The 23,604-nt window shown below is 36.6% G+C and overlaps 1 protein-coding gene across 3 annotated transcripts in view; it reads left to right on the top strand.

Moving 5' to 3' along the window:
- The first annotated feature begins 622 nt into the window (after positions 1 to 622).
- EML5 (EMAP like 5) overlaps positions 623 to 23,604 on the top strand; it is a 149,560-nt gene continuing 126,578 nt past the window's right edge. For 2 of the 3 annotated variants that reach the window (XR_012919686.1, XM_076003788.1), the window contains exons 1-2: positions 626 to 1,211; positions 20,195 to 20,354. Coding sequence is in view for 2 of the 3 variants with exons in the window: in XM_076003788.1 (XP_075859903.1) it covers positions 1,015 to 1,211; positions 20,195 to 20,354 (357 nt within the window). In the remaining variant the exon portion in view is untranslated. Of the gene's footprint in view, positions 1,212 to 20,194; positions 20,355 to 23,604 lie in introns of all 3 variants that reach the window. The other variant, XM_012773990.3, reaches the window with a different exon arrangement.

Genomic DNA, 23,604 nt, shown 5'->3' on the forward strand with positions numbered 1-23,604 from the left:
ATCACAATACTTAAGCCACCTGACTTCACGATTACCACAATGTAAGACATCCTCTGCAAAAAACTCATTTAGTTAAGAGACTACTGTTGATGTTCAAAACAGTAGTAATTAAAAAAAAAAAAAATCCAGGTACCACTGCTGCTTATTAAGAAATCAGATCTCACTTGTCATTTTAAGATCTAAATTCTATGTCAGGTTTGGGGTCACCTACACAAGTAAGAAAATGCACACTTAGGAAGCGGAGTTTTATCCCCACCCAACGCCTGGGCCAGAGAGCACTCTGAGGCATCAAGGAGCACACACGCACGAGGAAGAGGGGAAAGAGGGAATGAGGTTAGTTAGCATCCTGGCGTTGGTTCTCCCAGGAATAACCGCAGCCCAGGCTGGGTGGCGGGGCCTGCGGGACCGACGGGCGCTTCCCTGTCGCAGCAGGGGCCGGGGTCGCGGAGGGTCCGCCACGCCGCATGGCGAGTGCTCAGCAGCGGTGACCCCGGGCGCCCCGGCCAGGCCATGGCTCCAGAAGGGCCGGGACGCGCGCGGGTGGGGGCGGGGCCACACGCGGGCGCGCGCCCGCCACTCTGGTCGGCTCGTGGGCGCGCGGCGCGGGCCCGCCGGGCTGTGGCGACGAGACCGCGAGCGCCGCAGGTGACTGGGGCGGGGAGCTGGGTGCGCGGGCGGCGGCTGAGGCGCAGGAGGCTGGAGGCTGGCCCTCGCTCTCCGCCTCGGCGCGTCTGTCTGAGGAGACCCGGCGAGCCGAGGCGGGCGAAGGGCTCGCGGCATCCACTCGACAGGCGGCGGCGCCCGCGGCCCTCAGCATGCTCCGCGCGGCGGGGCTTTTCCTCCCGCCCGTGGGCTGAGGCGGCGGCGGCGGCCGCTGAGACGCGATGCAGCTGCCCGGCGCGGCTTAGAGGACGCGGCAGGCGGGGAGTCCCGGCCGCCAGCGGGAGGGCTTTCGTCGCTGGGCCGCCGCCGCCGCCGCGGGCCCGAGCCGGAGCGGCGGGTGGGCGCCCCGACATGGCGGCCCGGAGCGCCCCGAGCTGCCACCTGCGGCTCGAGTGGGTGTACGGCTACCGGGGCCACCAGTGCCGCAACAACCTCTACTACACCGCGGCCAAGGAGATCGTGTACTTCGTGGCGGGCGTCGGCGTGGTGTACAGCCCGCGGGAGCACCGGCAGAAGTTCTACCGGGGCCACAGCGACGACATCATCAGGTACGGGGAGCGGGGCTGCCGCGACACCCTGCAGACCGCGCCGGAGTTGGCGCCCTCCCGCCCTCCTGGGGGAGCTCCTGCGGGGTGCGTCACCCGAGGGGGGTCCGCGGCTGTCACGTCCCAGTCCACGGTGACCACCCTGCTTCCCGCGCCACCGCTCCTCGTCTGGGGACTCTCTCGGGTCTGCGCGGTGACCCCGAGTCCGTGAATCCACCGCGCGTTCGGTTTGACGGCGTTGTGCACTTTTCGCCTCCACCAAAATTATGAAAACTGCGGAAAGGTTATTTTGGTAGCATTTTATACCTTTATATCCCGTGAGGGATTTCTTATTAAACGAATTGTTAAAGCGCCAGGGGGAAATCCTTTACCTCCTGAAGAGCCGACCCAAACAGTGAAAGCCCGCGGGCTGGTCCGGGGGGCGCGCCCGCCCGTGGTGGCAGCCTGGAGGGCACGGACCTGTTGGCCACAATTATTATTAGTTCAGGTTACCCTGCCTGCTATTAGACAGAAAAGCAAACTCCAAGCAATTTGTTGGATGTTAGAATTTGCACACTCAAAGGCAGTTTGAGGTAGTTCTTATCCGAAGAAGCTGCTAAAAATAATCCCACTGATTTCCAGTTCTCTTGTTCCATCTTTACTAAAGTACTCCTAAATAAGTTACTTTTGTATTTGTAATTAAATCACAATTTATTTTTTGTATTTTTATTCTTCCTTGGACAGTATCTTAAAGTCGGTCCCAGTGCTTGTTTACATTCTTTTAGTGAGTGGTATGCTCGAAATGTAATTTTCAATCAGTGTCTCAGTAGAACTTTTGGGGTAAAGTTAAGGGATTCAGAAATTATTCCAGGTCCCTGATTATTGCCTCAAGCACAACATTTTTGTCCTTTACATAGGAGAATATATTAAAAAACGCTTTGAGAACGTGTTTGTGTGCTGCTTCTGGGTTGGTTTTGGTTTTCCACACAGGGTCTCCTTCTGTCACCCAGGCTGGACTGCAGTGGCCGGATGATAGCTCACTGTAACTTTGAACTTCTGGGCTCAATCAGTTCTCCTGCCGCAGTCTCTCAGCCAGTACTACAGGTGATTGCCATCACACCCAGCTGATTTTTTTTTTTTTTTTTAATTTTTTAGAGATGGGATCTTGCTTGTCTCAAACTCCTGGCCTCAAGGAATCCTCCTACCTATGCCTCCCAAAGTGCTAAGATTGTAGGCGTGAGCCCCCAGGTCTGGCCTTTCTGGGGTTTTAACAGAGATTCTATGACAGGGTTTGGTTACTCATTTTTATTCCCTCATATATGTTGCACACAATTTAAATTGGGCATTTGAAGTCCAGTATCTTGGTTTGATGTCTTGTAGGCAAGAAGCCCTGGTACTTTAATGCCACAAATAAAATTGTTCTGTTTTGCATCTCTGTATATCTATAATGTGATGTGTAAGAGGAAAAAGGAGGCCTAGGACAAAGGTAGGAGAAGATGGAATAAAGATAGGATGGCAAAAATGGAGATTACAGAATAGGGAGACAGTGTTTGTTATTCACTTGTTTGTTTTTTTGGCACCAAAGTGGAGTTTTTTTAGATTGTATTTACTGTATCACTTTGGAAAGGAAATGACAAGTCATTTTCATTTTTCTCAAGTTAGGACCCTTTTTGTAGTGGTGATTATGGTTACAGACCTATTATAATAGTGCAAATTGTTGATGATAAAAACAAAGCAAACAAAACCCATAGTAATAATTTATCTTGTTATCCCAAGAGTAGAGTTTATCCTAATTTCTTATCTTTTTCCCTGATCCTTTCAAGTCTTTTTCCTTTTCCATGTTTTAGGTTTCCCAAATACTAGGCATAGTATTAATAGTAGCTTTACCTATTCAAAGCAGCCTTGACTGAAGCTTCCTCCAGACATTCAGTCTATTAGGTAGAATTCTCTTGAATTCAGGAGGTAGGGTAGGTATGAAGGATTTTGAGGACTTCTCATAGTGCACTTGTATTGTTTTTATTACTTGGTGGATATGAAAGCAGTATGGTACTAAGGCCTTCGGAAACTAGATACAACCTATTTGTTGGGATAAATGATGTCTTGTTTATTCTTCCAGCAGTAATTAGAAGCTAGATTATATGTCACACTATTTGAATTTTTATAGTTGTGTTTCAGTAAACTATAAAGAAGATAATGCTTTTGTTATCTTTTGGTATAGTTACACAACCCATACATTTATCTCAAAATATTTCAAAATGATAAACATACTCTAATTTTACCATACTCAAATACATGCCTATGACTTTATGCAAATGATATACCTTTAAAGAATATATAACAATGAAAAGAGGTTTACTGAAAAGTTACAGTGAAGTAGTAAAATCTGAATCAAATAGCATCTTGAAATTGGTGGCACAAATTTAATATGATACTAAGAATATAATTTAAAACAACTCAGTCAAAGGTCTCTGGACATTTTATTTCAAGCAGTAATGACAGATCATTCTTTGTGAAACAGATCAAGCACATATTAAAATTTCTAATTTTTTTTTTTGGTATTTGACTAATTATAGAAACAATTCCAGTAATTTTTCAATTATGTCCCAGCAGAAGATGTAATATCCATAAATGTGATTATTGGTGAAAAACAATGTTGCTGTAATGTTAGCTTTAGTAATAAAAAGTCAGTGCTGTTTTCATCTGTTTTGTTTCTGTGTTTGCTTGAAGCTTATGTAAAACTTATTGGTCAAATATGACTTAGCTTGGAGCTAAGACTGTTCCAGAATGAGCAGATCATTGTCTTTAGATTTTGAAACTGTAAATGCTATCTTGGTTGTAAAGACTGAATCACAATCAGTCTGTCATTTGCTTACTGGTTCTCCTACCATCTTACTATCATCTAGGATTGCCAGTAGTGGTACCATATTGACATCTCATCATTTTCTCTGTGTTGTTTGTAGTTGTCTCTCTTCTTTTTGCCATACACCTGGGTATACTTCTAGTGGTTTATCCTTTAGTTATATTTATTCCAGTAACTAACTTATATAGAAGTTAGCTTCAATGTCAGAAATAATACACTGACATTGTATTGGATTACTTTTTTGTTCTTTTTGTTTTCTGTGTCTCAAATTATACTGATAAAATTCTCTAGTTATTAGGTGTTTATAACAGGTTTAAGACTAAGTTATAAAATAGACTACTACCAGTTTTAGCATAAGATACACATCTATAGCTTGGTCTATATTTCAAACTTTTACCAGTTTTCAAAAGAATATGATAGCTTTTAAAATGTGTTTTTCTTGTTACTGTCCATCAACAAATTTTTTCAAGTTTGCTCTTAAAATACTGGATATTATTGACAGTTTTCAAATCATTTATACCAATGAAGACCATTGATGGAATGTAGTTAACTTGGTACATTTTGGTACTTGACTCTGCTTACGTTATGGGAATAATCAGGGTCCGTTTTTTTAATGTATTTTTTAGGTATAGAATTTGACATACCTTTTTTTTAACATAGTGAAAGTATCTCATAAGATAGTAATGAGTTCAAATGACTTTATAGCTGAAATACTTTGAAATGTATACCATAATATATGGTTGCAGGTTAGAATAGTAATAATTATTCATTTCTTCTAGGTATGGCATTTTTAAAAAGACAAAATGGAAGGTGCAGTAGCTCTTTTCTTTAATTGTGGAGGATGGTGTTCTTAAGAAAGAAAACTGATCAAGCCTCACTGTAATCTAGTAAAAGTGGTTTTTGACAGATCAGTATTTATGGTGTAGAAACTTCATTTGTTCAACACAAGTCAAAATTGTAGTTGGAAAAGCAATTCAAAATGTATGATGTTTCAATGGTGAATCAATATTTTTTGGGTTTATATGAAGCAACTTCTTAAAGCCTGGCAGTGTTTAAGAAGCAACTTAAAGTCTGGCAGGAATTGCTGAAATCTACTTGTAGTCTACTTAATGTTCATGATTTCCCAAACCTGATTAATCGTAAAAATGGTTTGAAAAGCCTTTTTACCAATATCTAGCATCTAGCATTTTCCTTAGATGCACTAAATAAAAATTCTCTAGGGTTGGATCCCAGGAATTTTTTCTTTTTTAAAGTGCCTCAGATGATTCTGTTTGGCGAAACACACTGACATCCTGTATCCCATGTCTACCATTCTTAACACTGGCAGTTTGTGAAATGGGCATAAACTTTTTCCTCAAACCTGATACCAGGATTTTCTTAAGCGTTGTGTAATATTTAGAAGCAGTACTTCAGAAAGTATTAGAATACATGCAAATTTATTAAAATGTCCCAATGTTTAAGTAACTAGAATTAGGTGGATTTAACTTTCACAGACTGTAATGATGCTTCTGTTTGGTAAGATATCATTTTATGTGTCTGGATATGAAAATATTTATGTTTATGTTTTAAATATTGCATAATTAAAGGGATAAAATTAAAATGTTTTGAGGGAAAGGTAGGAATTGACTAGAACAATAGTTGAAGTTGTCATAAATATATATTAACTATATCTTTTTTCTTAGGGAAAACCAAATTTTTAGATTTGTAGTATAATAACTATTTTCCTATATCATTTTATAATGTCTTATATGCAAATATGCAGACAACTAATAAAATATAGTGTTTGAGGTATACAGTAAGGAAAACATATGGAACAATAAATTCTTAGAAGCTATTAAGAACATACTGTTATCTCAAAGTTTTATTATTAAGGAAATATTTATTGAGCATCTGTTTTGTGCAAGGGTTCCTGCCTTAAGATACTCAAAGTTTAAAGACACAAGCCAGGCGCAGTGGCTCACGCCTGTAATCCTAGCACTCTGGAAGGCCGAGGCAGGAGGATCGTTTAAGCTCAGGAGTTTGGGACCAGCCTGAGCAAGAGTGAGACCCCGTCTCTACTAAAAATAGAAAGAAATCAGGTGGACAACTAAAAATATATAGAAAAAATTAGCCAGGCATGGTGGCTCATGCCTGTAGTCCCAGCTACTTGGGAGGCTGAGGCAGTAGGATCGCTTGAGCCCAGGAGTTTGAGGTTGCTGTGAGGTAGGCTGATGCCATGGCAGTCTAGCCCGCATAACAGAGATAGACTCTGTCTCAAAAAAAGAAAAAAAAAGTTTAAAGACACAGATCAGTCAAATAAAGAATCAAATAGAGTACTGTATGTACTAGGGATAGCACTAGCATACCTGGGATATGGTATGTACGTGGGGATATAACAGTTTACAATGATGAGAATATAATGCCTAAGCTGAGTGTTTAAGAAACACAGGGAGAAAGAAGTATCAGAAAAAATGAAAGAAGGTATAGCATTCTTAGAAGAGATAACATCATATGCAGTGGTCTGTGTTATGAGAGAATATTTGAAAGAGTTTTTATACTGCTGTCTTTAGTTCCTTTTCTCCCTTTTAGTCTTGGTTCTATTTTGTTATACCATAGCAGTTCTTGTTAAGGTCACCAATGATATCCATATTGTCAAATCCAGTGGTCAGTTATCAGTTCTCATCTTTTTTGATTTTTTGTCATAATTTGGCACAGTTGGTCACTTCCACTTTCTTAAGACACTTTCTTACATGGTATCTGGGACACATCTATTTATTGGTTTACTTATTCTTTCAGCAAATATTTATTGAACACCTATTATTTGCCAGGGGCTATTCTTAGCACTAAAGATATGGCAGTGAACCAATCAGATGAAATCCCCTACCCTCATGGAGCTTATATCTACTGAGTGGGGAGATGCAGGATAAACAAGGTAAATTGTGTGTGTGTGTGTGTGTGTTTGTATATATATACACACACATATATATACACATATGTATGTATGTGTATATATGTATATATGTGTAGTGTGTAAGAGCCAAGGGGAAAAAAGCAGAAAATGAGAAACTATTGGGAAGAGTTTAGATAGGTATTTAGATAGGATGGCCAGGAAAGCCTCGCTGTAAAGGTGACACTTGAGTAGAGACTTGGAGGTGAGGGAACATGCATGCTGTGTGGATATCTGAGGAAAGGCCATCTTAAGCAAAGAGACTATCAAGTGTAAATGCCCTAAAGTGGAGGGGGAGTGCCTAGTGTGTTTGAGGAACAGTAAGAAAGTGTGGCTAGAGTGAAAGTAGTAAGTAATGAAGTCTGATGAGCCAATGGTGGTGGGGACAGATTGAGTAGAACCTTATAGACTGGTCTCCAACCTTTTTGGCACCAGAGACCGGTTTCATGGAAGACAATTTTTCCATGGATGGGTGGGGGAATAGTTTCAGGATGACTCAAGTACATTACATTTATTGCACACTTAATTTCTATTATTATTGCATTATAACATACAACAAAATAATTATACAACTCAGCATAATGCAGAATCTAAAGCCATTGCTGATCTGACAGGAGGTGGAACTCAGACAGTAAGGTGAGTGATGGGGAGTGGCTGTAAATACAGATGAAACTTCCCTCTAGGCTCACTTCCTGCTGTGTGGCCCAGTTCCTAACAGGCCACTAACTGGTACTGGTCTGAAGCCCAGGCTTTAGGGACTGCAGTTATAGACTACTGAGAGGATTTTGGCCTTCCCATATGAGACCAGAAGTTATTACAACAATTTAATCAAATTAGTGACATGATTTGACTTATGTTTTAACAAAGTCACTCTGGCTCCTATATTGAGAACAGACAGAAGGAGAAGAGTAGGATGGAAGCAGGGAGACCACGTAGGAGACTGGTGAAATAATCCAGTCAAGAAGTATTGGTGGCTTGGACCAGGGTGGTAACAGTGAAAGTAGTGTGAAAGGGTCAGATTCTAACATATTTTGTTGATAGAGGCAGCATGACTTACTAATGGATCAGATATAAATTGTGAGAGAAAAGTCAATGATGATCATAGAGTTTTTGGTCAGAACAATTGGAAGAATGGAGTTGCTGGTTACTGAATTGGGAAAGACTGTTAGAAAAGCAACTTTTCTGTTTTGGGTAGAAGGGAAGATCAGAAGTTCTGTTTTAAAAGTGTTACATTTGAGATGCCTAATAGACAATCAAGTGGGGTTATAAATTAGTTGAACATACATGTCTATAATTTAGGGAAGCAGTCTGATATTAATATAGTCTAACATTTGAGAACCACTGCTCTAGATTCCTGATTCTCAACCCTGGTTACATAATAGAATCATTTGGAGAGTTAAAAATAAAACAAACAAAATAAAACTAGCATTGGCTAAGCCTTACCCAAAGAAATTCTGATTTAATTTCTTTAGGGTGGGGCTCAGATATAGTTTCTTTGTTGTCGTTTGCTTCTGCTTTGAATTTCCCAGATGATTCTAATATGAAGCTAGGGTTGATGAACACTACCCTAGATAAAGTAGTAATCCATGTTCAGCTGATGGGCTAGGAGTCAACCTTAAACTCAGGGTCTCGCCAAATTCATTCATTTACTATTGTGCATTATATAACAATGTAGATAAATTACCAAGTACTGGGACCCTTTAAATACCTTGGACCTCTTGTGGAAGGCTCTGCCATGCTGGACATCCTCTTTGGAGATTTATTACCAAAAAAGCAATCCTTAGTATGGTTTTCTTTCTTTTTTGAGCCAGGGTCTTGCACCGTCACCACGGGTAGAGTAAAGTGGTATGATCGTAGCTCACTACAACCTCAAACTCCTGGGCTCAGGTGATCCTCTTTCCTCAGCCAGGTATTGGGTTGAGTAGGTGGGGTTACAGGTATGCTCCATCACTCCCAGCTAATTATTTCTATTTTTGGTAGAGACAGGGTGTTGTTCTTCTCAGGCTGGTCTTGAAGTCTTGACCTCAAGCAATTCTGCTTTAGGCTCCCAGAGTGCAAGGATTATAGGTGTGAGCCACTGTTCCTGACCTAGTCCTTAGTATGGTTTTCTATTGATCAGTCTGCTCAGTGTCATCATGGGCAGAAAACACCTAAAGACATATATCTTGCATCATCAATTTAGAAAAATGCTCACTCACAGGGATCCTGGAAAGTCATAATTATGTGCATAATTATTTGCATCCTGGAGAATATCAAATGAGGTCTACTATAACCTAGTGCCCTAGGTGATGATTTCAACAGATTTATGGAGTAATTGCAGTGGGTTTTGGCTGAATGGTTTAGATCATGGAAAGCCAAAGATTGTCCATTAATAACTTTCCATTTTGGAGCCAAGATCTGTAGTCAGAAATAGACCAACCATCCAATATGTTAATATTTGGTGGGGCATGTAAATACCCATCAGAAGGACAGTCATCCCCACCCTATAAAATTCTCAGTGGATGTTTTCACATAGTTAAAATAGCACCCTAAGGCTGGGCACAGTGGCTTATGCTTATAATCTAGCACTGTGGAGGATGAGGCAGGAGGATCGCTTGAGGCCAAGAGTTCAAGACCAGCCTGAGCAATATGTTGAGATGCCACCTCTACAAAAACTAGAAAAATTAGCCAGGTGTGGTGGCACACAGCTGGAGTCCCAACAACTCAGGAGACTGAGGCAAGAAGATTGCTTGAGCCCAGTTCTGGGTTGTAGTGTGCTATTACAATTGGGTGTCCATGCTAAGTTTCATATCCATATAGTGACCTCCTGGGACCAGGGGACCACCAGGTTGCCTTAGGAGGGATAAACCAACCTAGGTCAGAAATAGAGCAGGGCAAAACTCCTGTGTTGATCAGTAGTGGGACTGCACCCATGAATAGCAACTGTACTCCAGCCTGGGCAACATAGGGAGACCTTCTCTCTTAAAAAAAAAAATTATGGGGATTTTTTATAATACTGGGAAAAGTTTATAGTATAATGTTAAATAAAAAGCAAAGAATCCAAATTTTTTGTACAGTGTGACCTCAATTAAGAATACATGCATCAAAAAAGCTTAGCAGGAAATAATCTAAAACACAATAGCAATATCTCTAGATTGCAAGATTGGGTAATATTTGTGGGTAATATTTGTCTACACCTCTTGATTTTCTGTAATAAATATATACTACTAATTTTAAAAATATAATAATAACCCTCTAAGCCTCTCATACTCCCCATTATGTTGACTTCAAACTTCCACATAGTTTCTTTACATGACTGCAAAAATTGTCTTTTGCAAAGGCATGTCATCTCAATCTAACATCCAGGTTCCAGATAAAATTTCTTGCCATGTCCATAGTGCCACCATCTGTGGTTTTTTATGTGTTAAGTCTATTGTCCATGGGTTAACTAATAATTAGCAAAGTCACTTTGCACCCAAGTAATGATGACCAGTTTGTGAACTCTGTAGTTAGTTATCACCCTGTACTGTAAAACTTAGAATGATCTTCTAAGCTTTAGCCTCCCATAAGTGCTGGGATTATAGGTGTGAGCCACTGCACCTGGCTTCATTTCTTAAATGTTAGACATTTAAGTGGTTTTCAAACTTTTACTGTTAGAAAAGATGATGCAATGAAAAAAATTGCATATAATGATTTTTTTGTATTGAGGATTATTCAAAAAATTTATCACTAGCAGCTTCCTTGGAAATTTGGTTAACAAATATTAATTGAAGACTTGCTGTGTGCCAGTCATTGTTGTAGGTGCTTAGGATTTAATATGAATAAGAAGGGCAGTCTCTGTCCTATTGAAGTATATATCCTAGTGGGGAAGTGTAAGATAATAAATGTATAATAGTAATTTTAGATAGTTGATAACTACTATAAATAAATAAAGATAATGGGGCCTGGCAGAGGGGCTCATACCTATAATCCCAACACTTTGGTAGGCTGAGGTGGGAAGATAGCTTGAGGCTAGGAATTTGAGACCAGCCTAGGCAACATAGCGAGACTCTGTTTCTACAAAAAATTTTAAAATTAGTTAAGGGTGGTAGTACATGCCTGTAGTCCCAGCTACTCAGGAGGCTGAGGTGGGAGGATCTCTTGAGCCCGGGAGTTGGAGTCTACGGTGAGCTATGATTATGCCACTGCACTCTAGCCTGAGAAACAGAGTGAGTTCCTATCTCTAAATGAATGAATGAATGTAATGGGTAGAATATATTGGCATGACTAGGGGTAGTTAGAGAAAGCTTCTCTGACCAAGTTACATTTGACCTAAAGGATGAATGATATGAATGAGGCAAAGATTTGGAACAAGATTCAAGACAAAGATTTTGAGAGCCTAATTAGCTTGGCCTTTATAAGGGACAGAAAGGCCAGTGTAGCTGGAACATAATGAACAGAGGAAAAATGGTAGAAGTTAAGGATTGAGAAATAGATGAAGGCATATTTTATAGAACATTGTAAGTGACATCTTAGGGATTTGGGGTTTATTCTAATTCAATAGGAAGCTATTGGAGGGTTTTAACCAAGTGAATGATGGGATCAGATTTATATTGTTTTAAAAGATCACTCTAGCTATGTTGAGAAAGCTCTAACCAAAGGGGAGGGAATAGAGGAAGAAATGTGGGTAGTCAGAAGGCTACTGAAGTAGTTCTGATTTAAGGTGAATGCTCGCCGAGATTAAGGTTGTAGCAGAGATGAGGGTGATGATAGAGTCAGTAGGACAGGATAATGGAATGCATGTGATGAGTGAGGAAAAGAAAAGTGGCAAGAATGAAATTTAGATTCTTGGTCTGAGCAAGTGAATGGATCGTAATATCATTTACCAAGGTGAGGAGGAGCAGATTGGGAAGGTGAGAATGGAAGAAATAAAATTGTCTTTTAAGTGTGTTTTAAGTGTGTTGCTGTGACCTAGATATATAAAGTAGGGGGTTATCACTGTATATATGCATTTAAGACCATGGGATTGGATGAAAGCACCTGGTAAAGAAAGGAAGACAGCTAAGGTAAAGCCCTGAGACATTTTAACATTTAGAGGATGAGTGCAGGAGGTAAGGCCTAGCAAAGGAGATAGGAAAGGAAGGCTGATAGAGTATGGAGTCAGTAAAGCCTAAAGAGGAAAGTGTTTCAAAAAGGAAAGAGTGGTCATTTGTGTCAAATACTACAGAGAAGTAGAGGAGAATAAGGGCATACAGTTTACCATTAGATTTGACACGGTCACACATAACCTAGAAAAAAATGTTCAGTGCAGGAGACAAGGGACAAAAGCCTACTTGGAATACACTGAGACAATAAAGAGTAAAAAAGATGAGTAGCTCTTTTGAGGAGTTTTGCTGTAAATGGGGAAATGGAGTGTTAGGTGAGGGGGTCAAGGGAGTTTTTTTTTTTTAATAGGTATATTTGAGTGCTAACAGGAATGACTCAGTAGTGAGAATACAATAATTCCAGAGAGCATAGTTTTAAGAATAAAGTACTTGAAAGTAAGGAGAATGGGATCCAGAATACAAGGGAAGAATTCAACAAGTAGAGACATTTCTTCCATTTTACAAGAGGGAAGTAGTTTGAAGGTATATAGAATAGGAATATACTTTCAAATGGTTACTTTTATCATCTGTCTCCCAAATTAATCCATAAATATCATTGAATTTCACTATATGTTCAGCAATATAATAGGCATTATGTGGATAAAACTTAACTGTAAGATATTAAGTTGACCTTAAGAATACCTGAAAAACACTCATGCTTTCATTCTGATTAAGAAAATTGGAGCTGTCAGAAGAGAATCTTCAGATTCCACCCACCCATCAGCAACACATCCAGGTCCTACCTCAGTCCCTCTACTTGTGCACTAGATCTCCCTTTTTCTTTCTTGTTCCAAAAATTGCCTTCACCTACATCCATATTTTTGCTCTGTACTGGATGATCTCTTTTCAACAAATGATGTTACAAACAACTGAATATTATGAGGAAAAAAATGTACCTCAACATATAGCTAACCATATATGAAACTTAACTGAAATTGGGTCATATGTTTTCATTGTGAGAGCTAAAGCTATAAAATTTCTAGAAAAAAACATTGGAAATAGAACACAAAAATTATGAATTATAAAAAGTAAAATTATATATTGAACCTATTAAAATAATTTATCAGACTTCCAGGTAACTGAAGACAGTAGTGGATTTGTAGTAAGTAACCTCCCAGAATCTCTTCCCCAGACAATACAGATCACTTCATTACCATGAACTTTCTATGCAAACCCTAGCCTCAGCATTAAACAGAGAATACCAGAACTGCAAAATAACTGTAAATAAAAAGAGAAAAAGAAACAAATTCCAGATGCAGCTTCGCAAGCTCTCTCCTCTCTCCTCTGCTGCTGAGCTTTATGGGGAGTAACTAACCTAAATATCTGAAAAACAGTGTCTTAACTGGATACTGTAAGGATAAAGAAAAAATGACCTACACATAATGCAATAATCTAGTTTGTAAAATTGTTCCTCAGAAGGCTATCAGTTCTGAAATGTCTTTGTGTATACTAAAATTAAATAAATAGACTATAGATTATGAGCACCTAGTTTCTCATTCTTGTAGGAAAAAGTTATAAATAAGGAAAGGGAGAAGTCTTACATGAACCCTGTGGTTTTGGATTAGAATCAAAGATATTGAAATAAACTCATGGGTTTTTCAGTATATAGATAGATACAGAATGTGTCTATGTATACAGAATACAGAATGTGGGCTAGTATATATTCATATGTTTCCTAGCTCTGTCTGCTGAGACAGCCTAGAAGCTCTAACACTCCAGTAATAATGATCACATCTAGCACCCAGATCTTGTTCTTTAAATATCTTTCTCCAATTAAAAAAAGAAAAAGAAAAAAACTAGGGCTTCCTTGGGAAGTAGTTGATTATAGGGCTAGGACAGGAAAAGCACTGAAATATTTTATGGTGCAATAAAGTAAGTGGTCAAAAGAGATGGTGGTTTGTTGAAAGAGTCTACCTTAAGAAAATAGAAAAAGGAAAGCAAACTAAACTCAAAAGCAAATAGATAGTAGGAAATAATAAAGAGCAAAAATTTACATAAATAGCAAAACAATAGAGAAAAATCAAACCAAAATCAGGTTCTTTGAAAGGATTGATCAAATTGATAAATTTCTATCTAGACTGACCAAGAATAAACAGTTGAAGACAGAAATTACCATCCGGATATCACTACTGACCCAAAGACATTAAAAGGATAATGAGGGAATACTATTATTATAAACAACTCTATACATATACATTTGACAACTTAGGTGAAATGGGCTATTTCCTTGAAAGATAAACTATCAAACTCACCAAGAAGAAACAGGTGAGATGAAGAGCCTGTATCTATTAAAGTAATTGGATTTGTAGTTCTTGGTCCAGATTGTTTCCCTGGTGTTTCTGCCAAACATTTAAAGAAGAAATAATACCAATTCCACACAATATTTTACAAAAAACAGAAGAGAAAGGACTATTTCCCAACTCTTTTTGAGAGGCTGGCATTAATATAAAATCCAGACAAACAGAAGAAAAGGAAACTATACACCACTGTCCCTTTTTAACATAGATGTTAAAATTCTCAACAAAATAAGCTAATAAGCAAATAAAATCCATCAATAGGTAATATATCATGACCAGGTAAGATTCATTCCAGGAATACAAGGCTGATTCAGCCTTTGAAAGTTAAGCAATATAATTCACTATATTGACAGACTAAAGAAGAAAAACCACATAATCATCTCAATAGATGCAAGAAAAGCATTTAACAAAATTCAGTATCCATGTTTAAAAAAAAATGTTTAGCAAACTAGGACTAGGAAGCCATTTCCTTAACCCAACTATAAAAGCATCTATAAAAATGCCTAAACCTAAGTTCATGCACAATGGTAAGAGACTGATTGTTTTCCTTGTGAGATCAGTAGAAAAACAAGAATGCCCTCTTTTACCACTCCTCATTAAGCAGTGTACTAGCATGCCAATGCAATAATGAAAAATAGAAACAAATGGCTTCTATAAAGGAAAGGAAGGAATAAATTATCTCTGTTCCCAGGTAACATGATTACCCACCTAGAAAAATCCAAATAATCTATCAAATGCTCCCTGCCAACATACACAACTCCTAAAACTAAGTGAATCTAGCAAGATCACAGTATACAAGGTCAACCTGCATAAATTGATTGTATTTTCACACACTGGCAGTGGACAACTGGAAACTGGAATTTTAAAACAATACCATTTACAATAGGTCTAAAATATCATGTATAAATTTTGCAAAATCTATGCAGAGTCTGTACTGTATACTAAAAACTATAAAATGAAGCTGAAAAAAAAATCAAAGAATACCTAAAAAATGAAGGGAGGAACATACTATTGATGGTATTTATGGATTGGAAGACTTAATATCGTTAGGATGTCAGTTCTCTTCAAAGTAATTTAAAGATTTAATGTAATCCCTATCACAGTCCCAACAAGATATTTAGGATATACAGCTGATTCTAAACTTTATAGGAAAGATGAAGTAACTAGAACAGCCAAAGCAATTTTGAAAAAGAATGAAGTTGGGGGCTCAACAGTACTCAATTTTAAGGCTTATTATAAAGCTGTACTCATCAAGGCAGTGTGGTATTGATGAGAGGATAGATACATAGATTAATGGAACAAAATGTAGGATACAATTTGTGACAAACTAACGTAGATATGGTCAATTGATTTTTAAATTGTCAAAGGTGCATTGACAATTCAATGGAGAAAAGATAGTTTTTTCAACAAATGGTGCTGGAACAATTGGGTGCCATCAGAGAAAAAATGAACCTCAACCTACATCATACCTTATACAAAAATTAACTCAGAATGAATTATAGATTTAAATGTAAAACATAAAACTAAAACTTTTAGACGAAAACATAAGAGGAAATCTTTTCTACCTTTGGTTAAGCAAAAGCATAGTCCATAAAACAAAAATTTGATGAAGTGGACTTTGTAAAAATTTAAAAAATGTTTGCTCTGTAAAAGAAACAGTTCAGAGATTGGATAGAAAAGCTACAGCTTGGGAGAAAATATTTGCAAGTCACATATGACAAAGGAATCCATATTAAGAATATATGAAATACTTTGAAAACTCAAAAATATAAAGATAATCTAAAATGGCTAGAAGTCTTGAACAGATGGATTATAGAAACATTACTCAATATCATTAGTCATCAGAGAAATTGAAATTAAAAAGACAGACACCAACTATTAGAAGTGGGAATATTATAATAATGGGAATGTGGAGCAACTGGAACTTTCATACATTGCTGATAGGTGTGTAACATGGTACAACCAATGTGGGAAACTGACAATTTCTTGTAAATCTAAATATGCATCCACACTACTTCGACTTCGAATATCTCTGGTGTATTGTATGTAGATTTCATAAACCATGAGGAACTTTCTGTTTTTCCTCCCCAGTTTCCAAGTGTAGGGAAATTTCCCTCAAATTACTTATAGTAATTGATAGTTTATCTTTTTGAAGATAAGAAGAAAACAGTTGAGAAGCCTGTAAAGAGCAGAGGCAGAGTTTTAAACTTAGGTCTGACTTTAAAGGTTTTCTTTGTGTAAATCCTTATCTTATACTCAAAAATAAACACAGAATGTAATGTCAGTATTCCTTCAACATTTTTTAATGATTGAGATAGAATTCACATAACATAAAATTCACACTGTAAGTGCACAATCCAGTAGTTTTTAGTATAGTCACAAAGTTGTGCAACCATAGCCACTATCTAATTTCAGAACATTTTTTTATCACCTATAAAAAATTCCCATGCTCATTAGCAGTCCTTCTCTTTTCTCTTCTCTCTTTGGCCGTGACAACAACTAATCTACTTTCTTTATGGATTTGCTTATTCTGGACAGTTCATAAAAACGGATTTATACTATATGTGACCTTTATATGTCTGTTTTCTTTGACTTAGTGTAAGGTTTTCAAGGTTCATCCAAGTTGTAGTATGAGTGCTTTATTCCTTTTTATTGTCAAATAATATTCTAGTATATTGATACCACATTTTATTTATCCATTCAGTTGATGAACATTTGGATTGTTTCCACTTTTTGGCTATTACAAATAATGCTGCTGTGAACATTTGTGTACAAGTGTTATGTGGACATATATTTTCATTGTGCTTGGGAATATATCTAGAGATAGAATTGCGGGATCATATTGTAACTCTGTTTAGTTTTTTTTTTTTTTTTTTTTGAGACAGAGTCTCGCTTTGTTGCCCAGGCTAGAGTGAGTGCCCTGGCGTCAGCCTAGCTCACAGCAACCTCAAACTACTGGGCTCAAGCAATCCTCCTGCCTTAGCCTCCCAAGTAGCTGGGACTACAGGCATGCGCCACCATGTCCGGCTAATTTTTTCTATATATATTAGTTGGCCAATTAATTTCTTTCTATTTATAGTAGAGACGGGGTCTTGCTCTTGCTCAGGCTGGTTTTTACTCCTGACCTCAAGCAATCCGCCTGCCTCTGCCTCCCAGAGTGCTAAGATTACAGGTGTGAGCCACCATGCCCAACCTCTGTTTATTTTTTTGAAGAGATGTCAAATGATTTTCCGAAGTGGCTGCATCATTTTACAATCCCACAAGCAACACATGAGGGTTATAATTTTTCCACATCCTTGCCAATACTTCATATTTTCTGTCTTTTTTATCATAGAAGTGGTATATCATTGTGATTTTAATTTGCATTTCCCTACTGCATACTATGTTGAGCGTCTTTTCATGTGCCTTTTGTATATCTTTGGGGAAATGTCTGTTCAAATCCTTTGTCCATTTAAAAACTTGGCTTATTTGTGGCTTTACTGTTGATTTGTAAGAATTCTTTATATATTCTGGATACAAATCCCTTGTCAGATGTATGCTCTGCACATATTTTCTCCCATTCTGTGGATTGTGTTATAATGTTCTTAATAGTTGTCTTTTAAAGCATAAATGTTTTTAATTTTGATCAAGTCCATTTTGTCTATTTTTTCTTTTGTCACTTCTGCTTTTTGTGTCTTATCTAAGAAACCATTGCTTCATCCAAGGTCAGTAAAATTTATGCCTATGTTTCTTCTAAGAGTTTTATAATTTTAGCTTTTACATTTGTGCCTTTGATCCATTTCGAGTCGACTTTTGTATATATTTTGAGGTATGGGTCCAAATTCATTCTTTTCTTTATAGATATTGAGGTATCTCAGCACCATCTATTGAAAAGATCATTCCCCTTCCCCTGCCCCCACCGTTGAATTGTCTTGGCACCACCCTTGTTGAAACAGTTGACCATAAATGTATTAGTTTATTTCTTGACTTCCAATTCTGTTCCATTGATCTGCATATCTTCTGTTATGCCAGTATCACACTATCTTGATTATTACAGTTTTGGAGTAAGTTAATAAGTTTTGAAATTGGAAAGTCTTCCAACTTTGTTGTTCTTTTTTCAAGATTGTTCTGGCTATTCTGGGTCTTTCTGAATTTTAAAATCAGCTTGTCATTTTCTACAAAAAAGGCAGGGATTTTGACAGGGATTGTGTTGACTCTATAGATCAGTTTAGGAAGTGTTGCCACCTTAAGAATATTACATTCCTTCAAGCCTAGAACATGAGATGTTTTTCCATTTATTTAGATCTTTTAAAATGTCTTTCAGTGGGATTTTGTAATTTCCACTTTACAAGTCTTATACTTTGTTAAATTTATTCTTAAATGTTTTATTCCTTTTGATGCTACTGTAGATGGCATTGTTTTCTTGATTTAATTTTTGGATTGTTCTTTGCTAGTGTATAGAAATGCAGTTGATATTTCATATTATATCCTGCAACTTTGCTGAACTTTGCTCATTTATTAGCTATCTCTTTTTTATTTTTTTTTCCCGTTTCTTTGTTGATGAATTCCTTAAGATTTTCTATATATAAGATCATGTTATCTGTAAGTAGAGATATTTTACTTCTCTCTTTTGTTTCTTTTCCTGGCCTAATTGCCCTGGCTAGAATATCCAGTACCATGTTGAATGAAGCAGCAAGAGCTGATGTCCTTGTTTTTTTTCTTGTACTTATTGGGTTAGCTTTCAGACTTTTATCATTAAATATGTTGTTAGCTGTGGAGTTTTGTAGATGCCCTTTATTAGGTTAAGGAAGTTCTCTTAAATTCCTAGTTTGTTGTGTGTTTTTATGATGAAAGGGGCTGAATTTTGTCAAATGATTTTTCTGTATCTACTGAGATGAACATAATTTTTTCCCCTGTATTCTGTTAATATGCTATATTTGTTGGTTTTTGTATGTTGAACCAACCTGAGTATTCCCACTCATCCTCTATGCCACTGGTTACTCATTTAGTTTTCCCTGACTTGATGAACACCACTCCAAAGCATTCAAATGCCCAAGCCAGGAACCCAAGAGCCATCTTAGACCTTTTTCTTTCCCGTACTCTTACATCCAATCTGTTGATTGAGTTTATTAATATCTTCCTAACTTTTCCTCTTTCAGTTCATCCTCCACCCTGATGCCAGGAGTGATTGTTTTTTTTAAATCTCAGAGGCAAATCTGATATTCTAATCTACTTATAGAAAAATTTATCAGATAGAAATTTATATTTGTTTCTTGCCTTCTGCTGATGTACATAAACCATTACTGTTAGCTCTTTGACTTATTTTTAAAGACTCAGGTTATATAGGTGACCTTTCTGTTTCTTAAAATGGGGTTTGTAATTTAAATATTAATGTTATAGGAAGAGTGCTACTAAATGCTATTTTTGGACATTAATATTTAGTCTAACTTTATACAATAAAAAGGAATAGTAAAATGGGAGAGAAGGCTTAAAACAGGTGAATACCAAATAAGAAAATGGCATGTGGTAGGGTTGCTACTAACTCTTGGCTGTGGTTCAGTTGATCCCTTATGAGAGTTCTTTTTGTGAGAAGTTTACGCATACTATATCATATTACAGGGATTATGAAGTGCATAATTATTTTTTCAGATATGCTATTGAAGTAAGTAGTAACTCTTAGCATGGATTTTTATATGTTTATTTTAAATTCAAATTATTTAAAGTTGTTAAAGTCAAATGTTCACATTGGCATATAAAAATGCTATATATACCAAATGCTATAAAAACTCTATACACAATTTTTAAGCCTTATTTGTTTGTTTGTTTATTTCTTTATTTTGCAGCCTTGCATTACATCCTGAACGAGTATTGGTAGCAACAGGACAAGTTGGGAAAGAGCCTTATATCTGTGTTTGGGATTCGTATACTGTGCAGACCATATCAATTCTAAAGGATGTTCATACGCATGGTGTAGCTTGCTTAGCATTTGACTTGGATGGACAGGTATGTGATAATTTTTCCCCTTTTTCTATATTATGTTTCTAAAATGTATATTATAAATATTAAATTGGAAAGCAATTGATGAAAAGTATTTGTTTACCTAAGGGTGGAAGAGGGTAGGTAGGGTGGGCGGTTGATGTATATATAAGAAAAATAAGAACAGGGGATTTTTATTTCATCATATCAAGAAATTTCTCAGTTGTATTAATTACTACCTTGAAAGCCAAAGAGATTCTGATTCAGTAGGATACTACCTGGTTGTTATAGAAAATTTTATATGTAACTCTTGTCCAGGCAGGGTATTTTGATAGGACAGATGGAAGATATATTAGGAAAATTATGTTTCTCTAAGTAGAGCTTTTTATATTTTAATATGCAGTTACTTTAAAGGTTATTAATATTATATTTTTTAGTGAACAGAATGAGATAATTCCTGTAGTTATTTTTATACAAAATCAAAGTTCAAAACAAAAGATATATAATAATTATCACTTCACTGACTCATCATTTTCTAAATTATTATCTACTCCTAGTCAATGATTTTTATAAAGTTAAATAAGCCAAGAGCTTTTCTGGGGTACTTTTATGAAAGTTGTTGTACCTAAAATATATTTTAGAAGTTACCAGTAAGAAGTTGGATTTTTCAGGTGTGGTTAGTTTATAGTGTTTAAAATTATGTTAACTTTTAGAAAAAATTAAGTTGTCTGCTTTCAATTCATAAAATTAGTTTTGCAGATCTAGATTTTATAGAAATAGATTACAGTGTGTTCTTGCCCCTTGAAAAGGATGGGTAATATACATATATGTATTATTCTGAGGAATAGCTACTTTGAGTAGCATAGGTTATGTTTTCTGACAAGAGATGACTTTCTGGTAAGGGATCTATAAAGACTCAATTGGAGCCTCTTATTTGGGGAAAAAATGTGCTTCCAGGTTTAATATGATTATATAGTGGTGGTTGACAATTGCAGAAACTTAATTCATGTCTCACTTTTGCTATTATCTTTCAAGTCCTTTAATGTCCTCATATCATAATTTCGTTTTCTGAGTAATACCCTTTACATACTTTACAGGAATATAAAATATAAAACAAACCTACAAAGTTGTTTTTAAAAATCATTTATCATTTAAGGTATTATTGAAATTCAAAATATTTCAACTATAAGTTTCTGTATGCTTTGAGTATAGATATTTTCTTCTTAACTTTAAAATTGCCCTTTCTAAATGTAATATATTGCATTGCTGTGGAATTTCTTTTATATATCCAAGGAGAAATCACACCCATAGCTTTTACTAGTTGAAAGCCTTTAATTTTGCTTATATTGAACAACTTATAAGAAAAGTCTTGAGTACATGTATTTTATTATCACAGATCTTTATGAGAACATGTTACTTAAAATTTTAAGATTATAAAAACATAATAGCTAAAAGATATTGAGCACATACTAAGTGCCAGGCATTATGCTAAGCCTGCATTATCTCATAACAACCCTGTGAAATAGATACTATTATTATCTCTATTTTACAGATAAAGAAACTGAGACTTAGAGAGGTTAAATAACTTGCCCCAGGTTACACAGCTAGTAAATGGAGCCAGAGCGGGAACCCAGGTCAGTCATACTCCAAAGCTCATATTTTTAACAGCAATGCTCTACTGCCTCCCAGACATGTAACTTAGGAAGTAGTTAATTATATTTCAAAAGGAATTCATCTATTTTAAGTACAGTTTAAGCTAAAATGTAAGGAACTGCTACCAATTGAAGATAAGTTAAGAAGAGTATCTCAAATTATGTTAATGAAAGCTTTAACTTAAAAAATATATTTGAGAGAACATATATACCTATTTGCTTATATTTATCAACTGTGTATGGGATATCAAGTAGGAAATAGTGTATAAGTTTTGCATTGTCTACTATATTTGAAACTATAAAAGTGATCATTTAAGATTTATCTAATGAATGAGTTTCCCAGTTGGTGGTAATGCTGAATATTCTTCTTCCAGTGGCTTTCTTCTAATGAATTAACTATCCACACTAATACTGGCAGTCTGCCTTATTGAAGATAATCAGGCCAGAAAAGGCTATTTATATAAATTCACATCAAACAGGGACTAACATTTTATAATAAATGGAAGAGGGGGTAAATTTAACTGGTACTTTATCTTGAAAATATATCATAATTTATAAAAACACATTTCTCATAATAAAATCTAAGTTATAGTTACAACTTTGTTATTTATAGAATGAACTAAGAATAAAATTTTGTTTACCTAATTTTGTCAGTTATATGCTGGTAGAAAATAAAATGCTTTAGTTTACCTTTGACTTTTGGCATGTGGTTATAAAGAGAATCATTTTTTGTGAAAATGTTAGGGGTTGTGTTTACTGGTTTTTCCAAGGCTTTTTAGTCATCTCTCAATATCTAGACATATCTCAAGTCCTATTTTATTATTCTTGGATTTTGTTCTCTTATTGCTCCGCTAGATCCTAACTTCTAATGGCTTTATGCAAGATTTGACCAGTATTTACTCCACTAAGCCCTGTATTGTCTATAAAATTTGTGATTTTACTTTCTAACATTGTAACAGTTAGTTCTTATATAATAAACACTGAGATCATTAGGACCTCCATACTAGAATCTTTTAAGTTTAATTGTGCTTTATTTAAATATATTTCATAATTGCAGGAACTCATAGGATGCTTCTAGCGTGTATTGAGATTTATTTATTTATTTGGTGTGCTAGAATTTTGTATAGATACTTCCAATTCAATTAATGGACACAAATGAGATTTTGTTTGGGAATAGAATCAGGGAGAAATTTGGGAAGCTGGATAGAGGATTTTTTATCTGGTTTTCCTTCTCCCTCTCTGATTCTTACTTCATAGTTATCTTTATTTTATGTTATTTTATTTTATTAAAAAAACTTTTTTTTGAAATGGGAGTCTCTTTGTGTTGCCCAGGCTGAACTTAAACTCCTGGGCTCAAGTGATCCTCCCTGCCTCAGTCTACAGAGTAGCTGGGACTACAGGCCTGTGCCACCATGCCTGGCTTTTTCCTTATTTTTAAAGGAGCCTTTCCTTCTGTCTACTCCTTAAATGTCAGTGTTCTTTGGGAGTCTCTAACCTTTTCTTTTCACTTTACTTACTCTCTCTGAGTGATTATCTAAGCCCATGACTTTAACATCCATGTCAATTAACAGTGACTCTGGTTGCTCTCCTCAACACCAACCCCCCTCACCCGCCCCATTGAAGGT

This window comes from Microcebus murinus, chromosome 6 (assembly GCF_040939455.1).
Source record: "Microcebus murinus isolate Inina chromosome 6, M.murinus_Inina_mat1.0, whole genome shotgun sequence".
Classification (NCBI taxonomy): Eukaryota; Metazoa; Chordata; class Mammalia; order Primates; family Cheirogaleidae; genus Microcebus; species Microcebus murinus.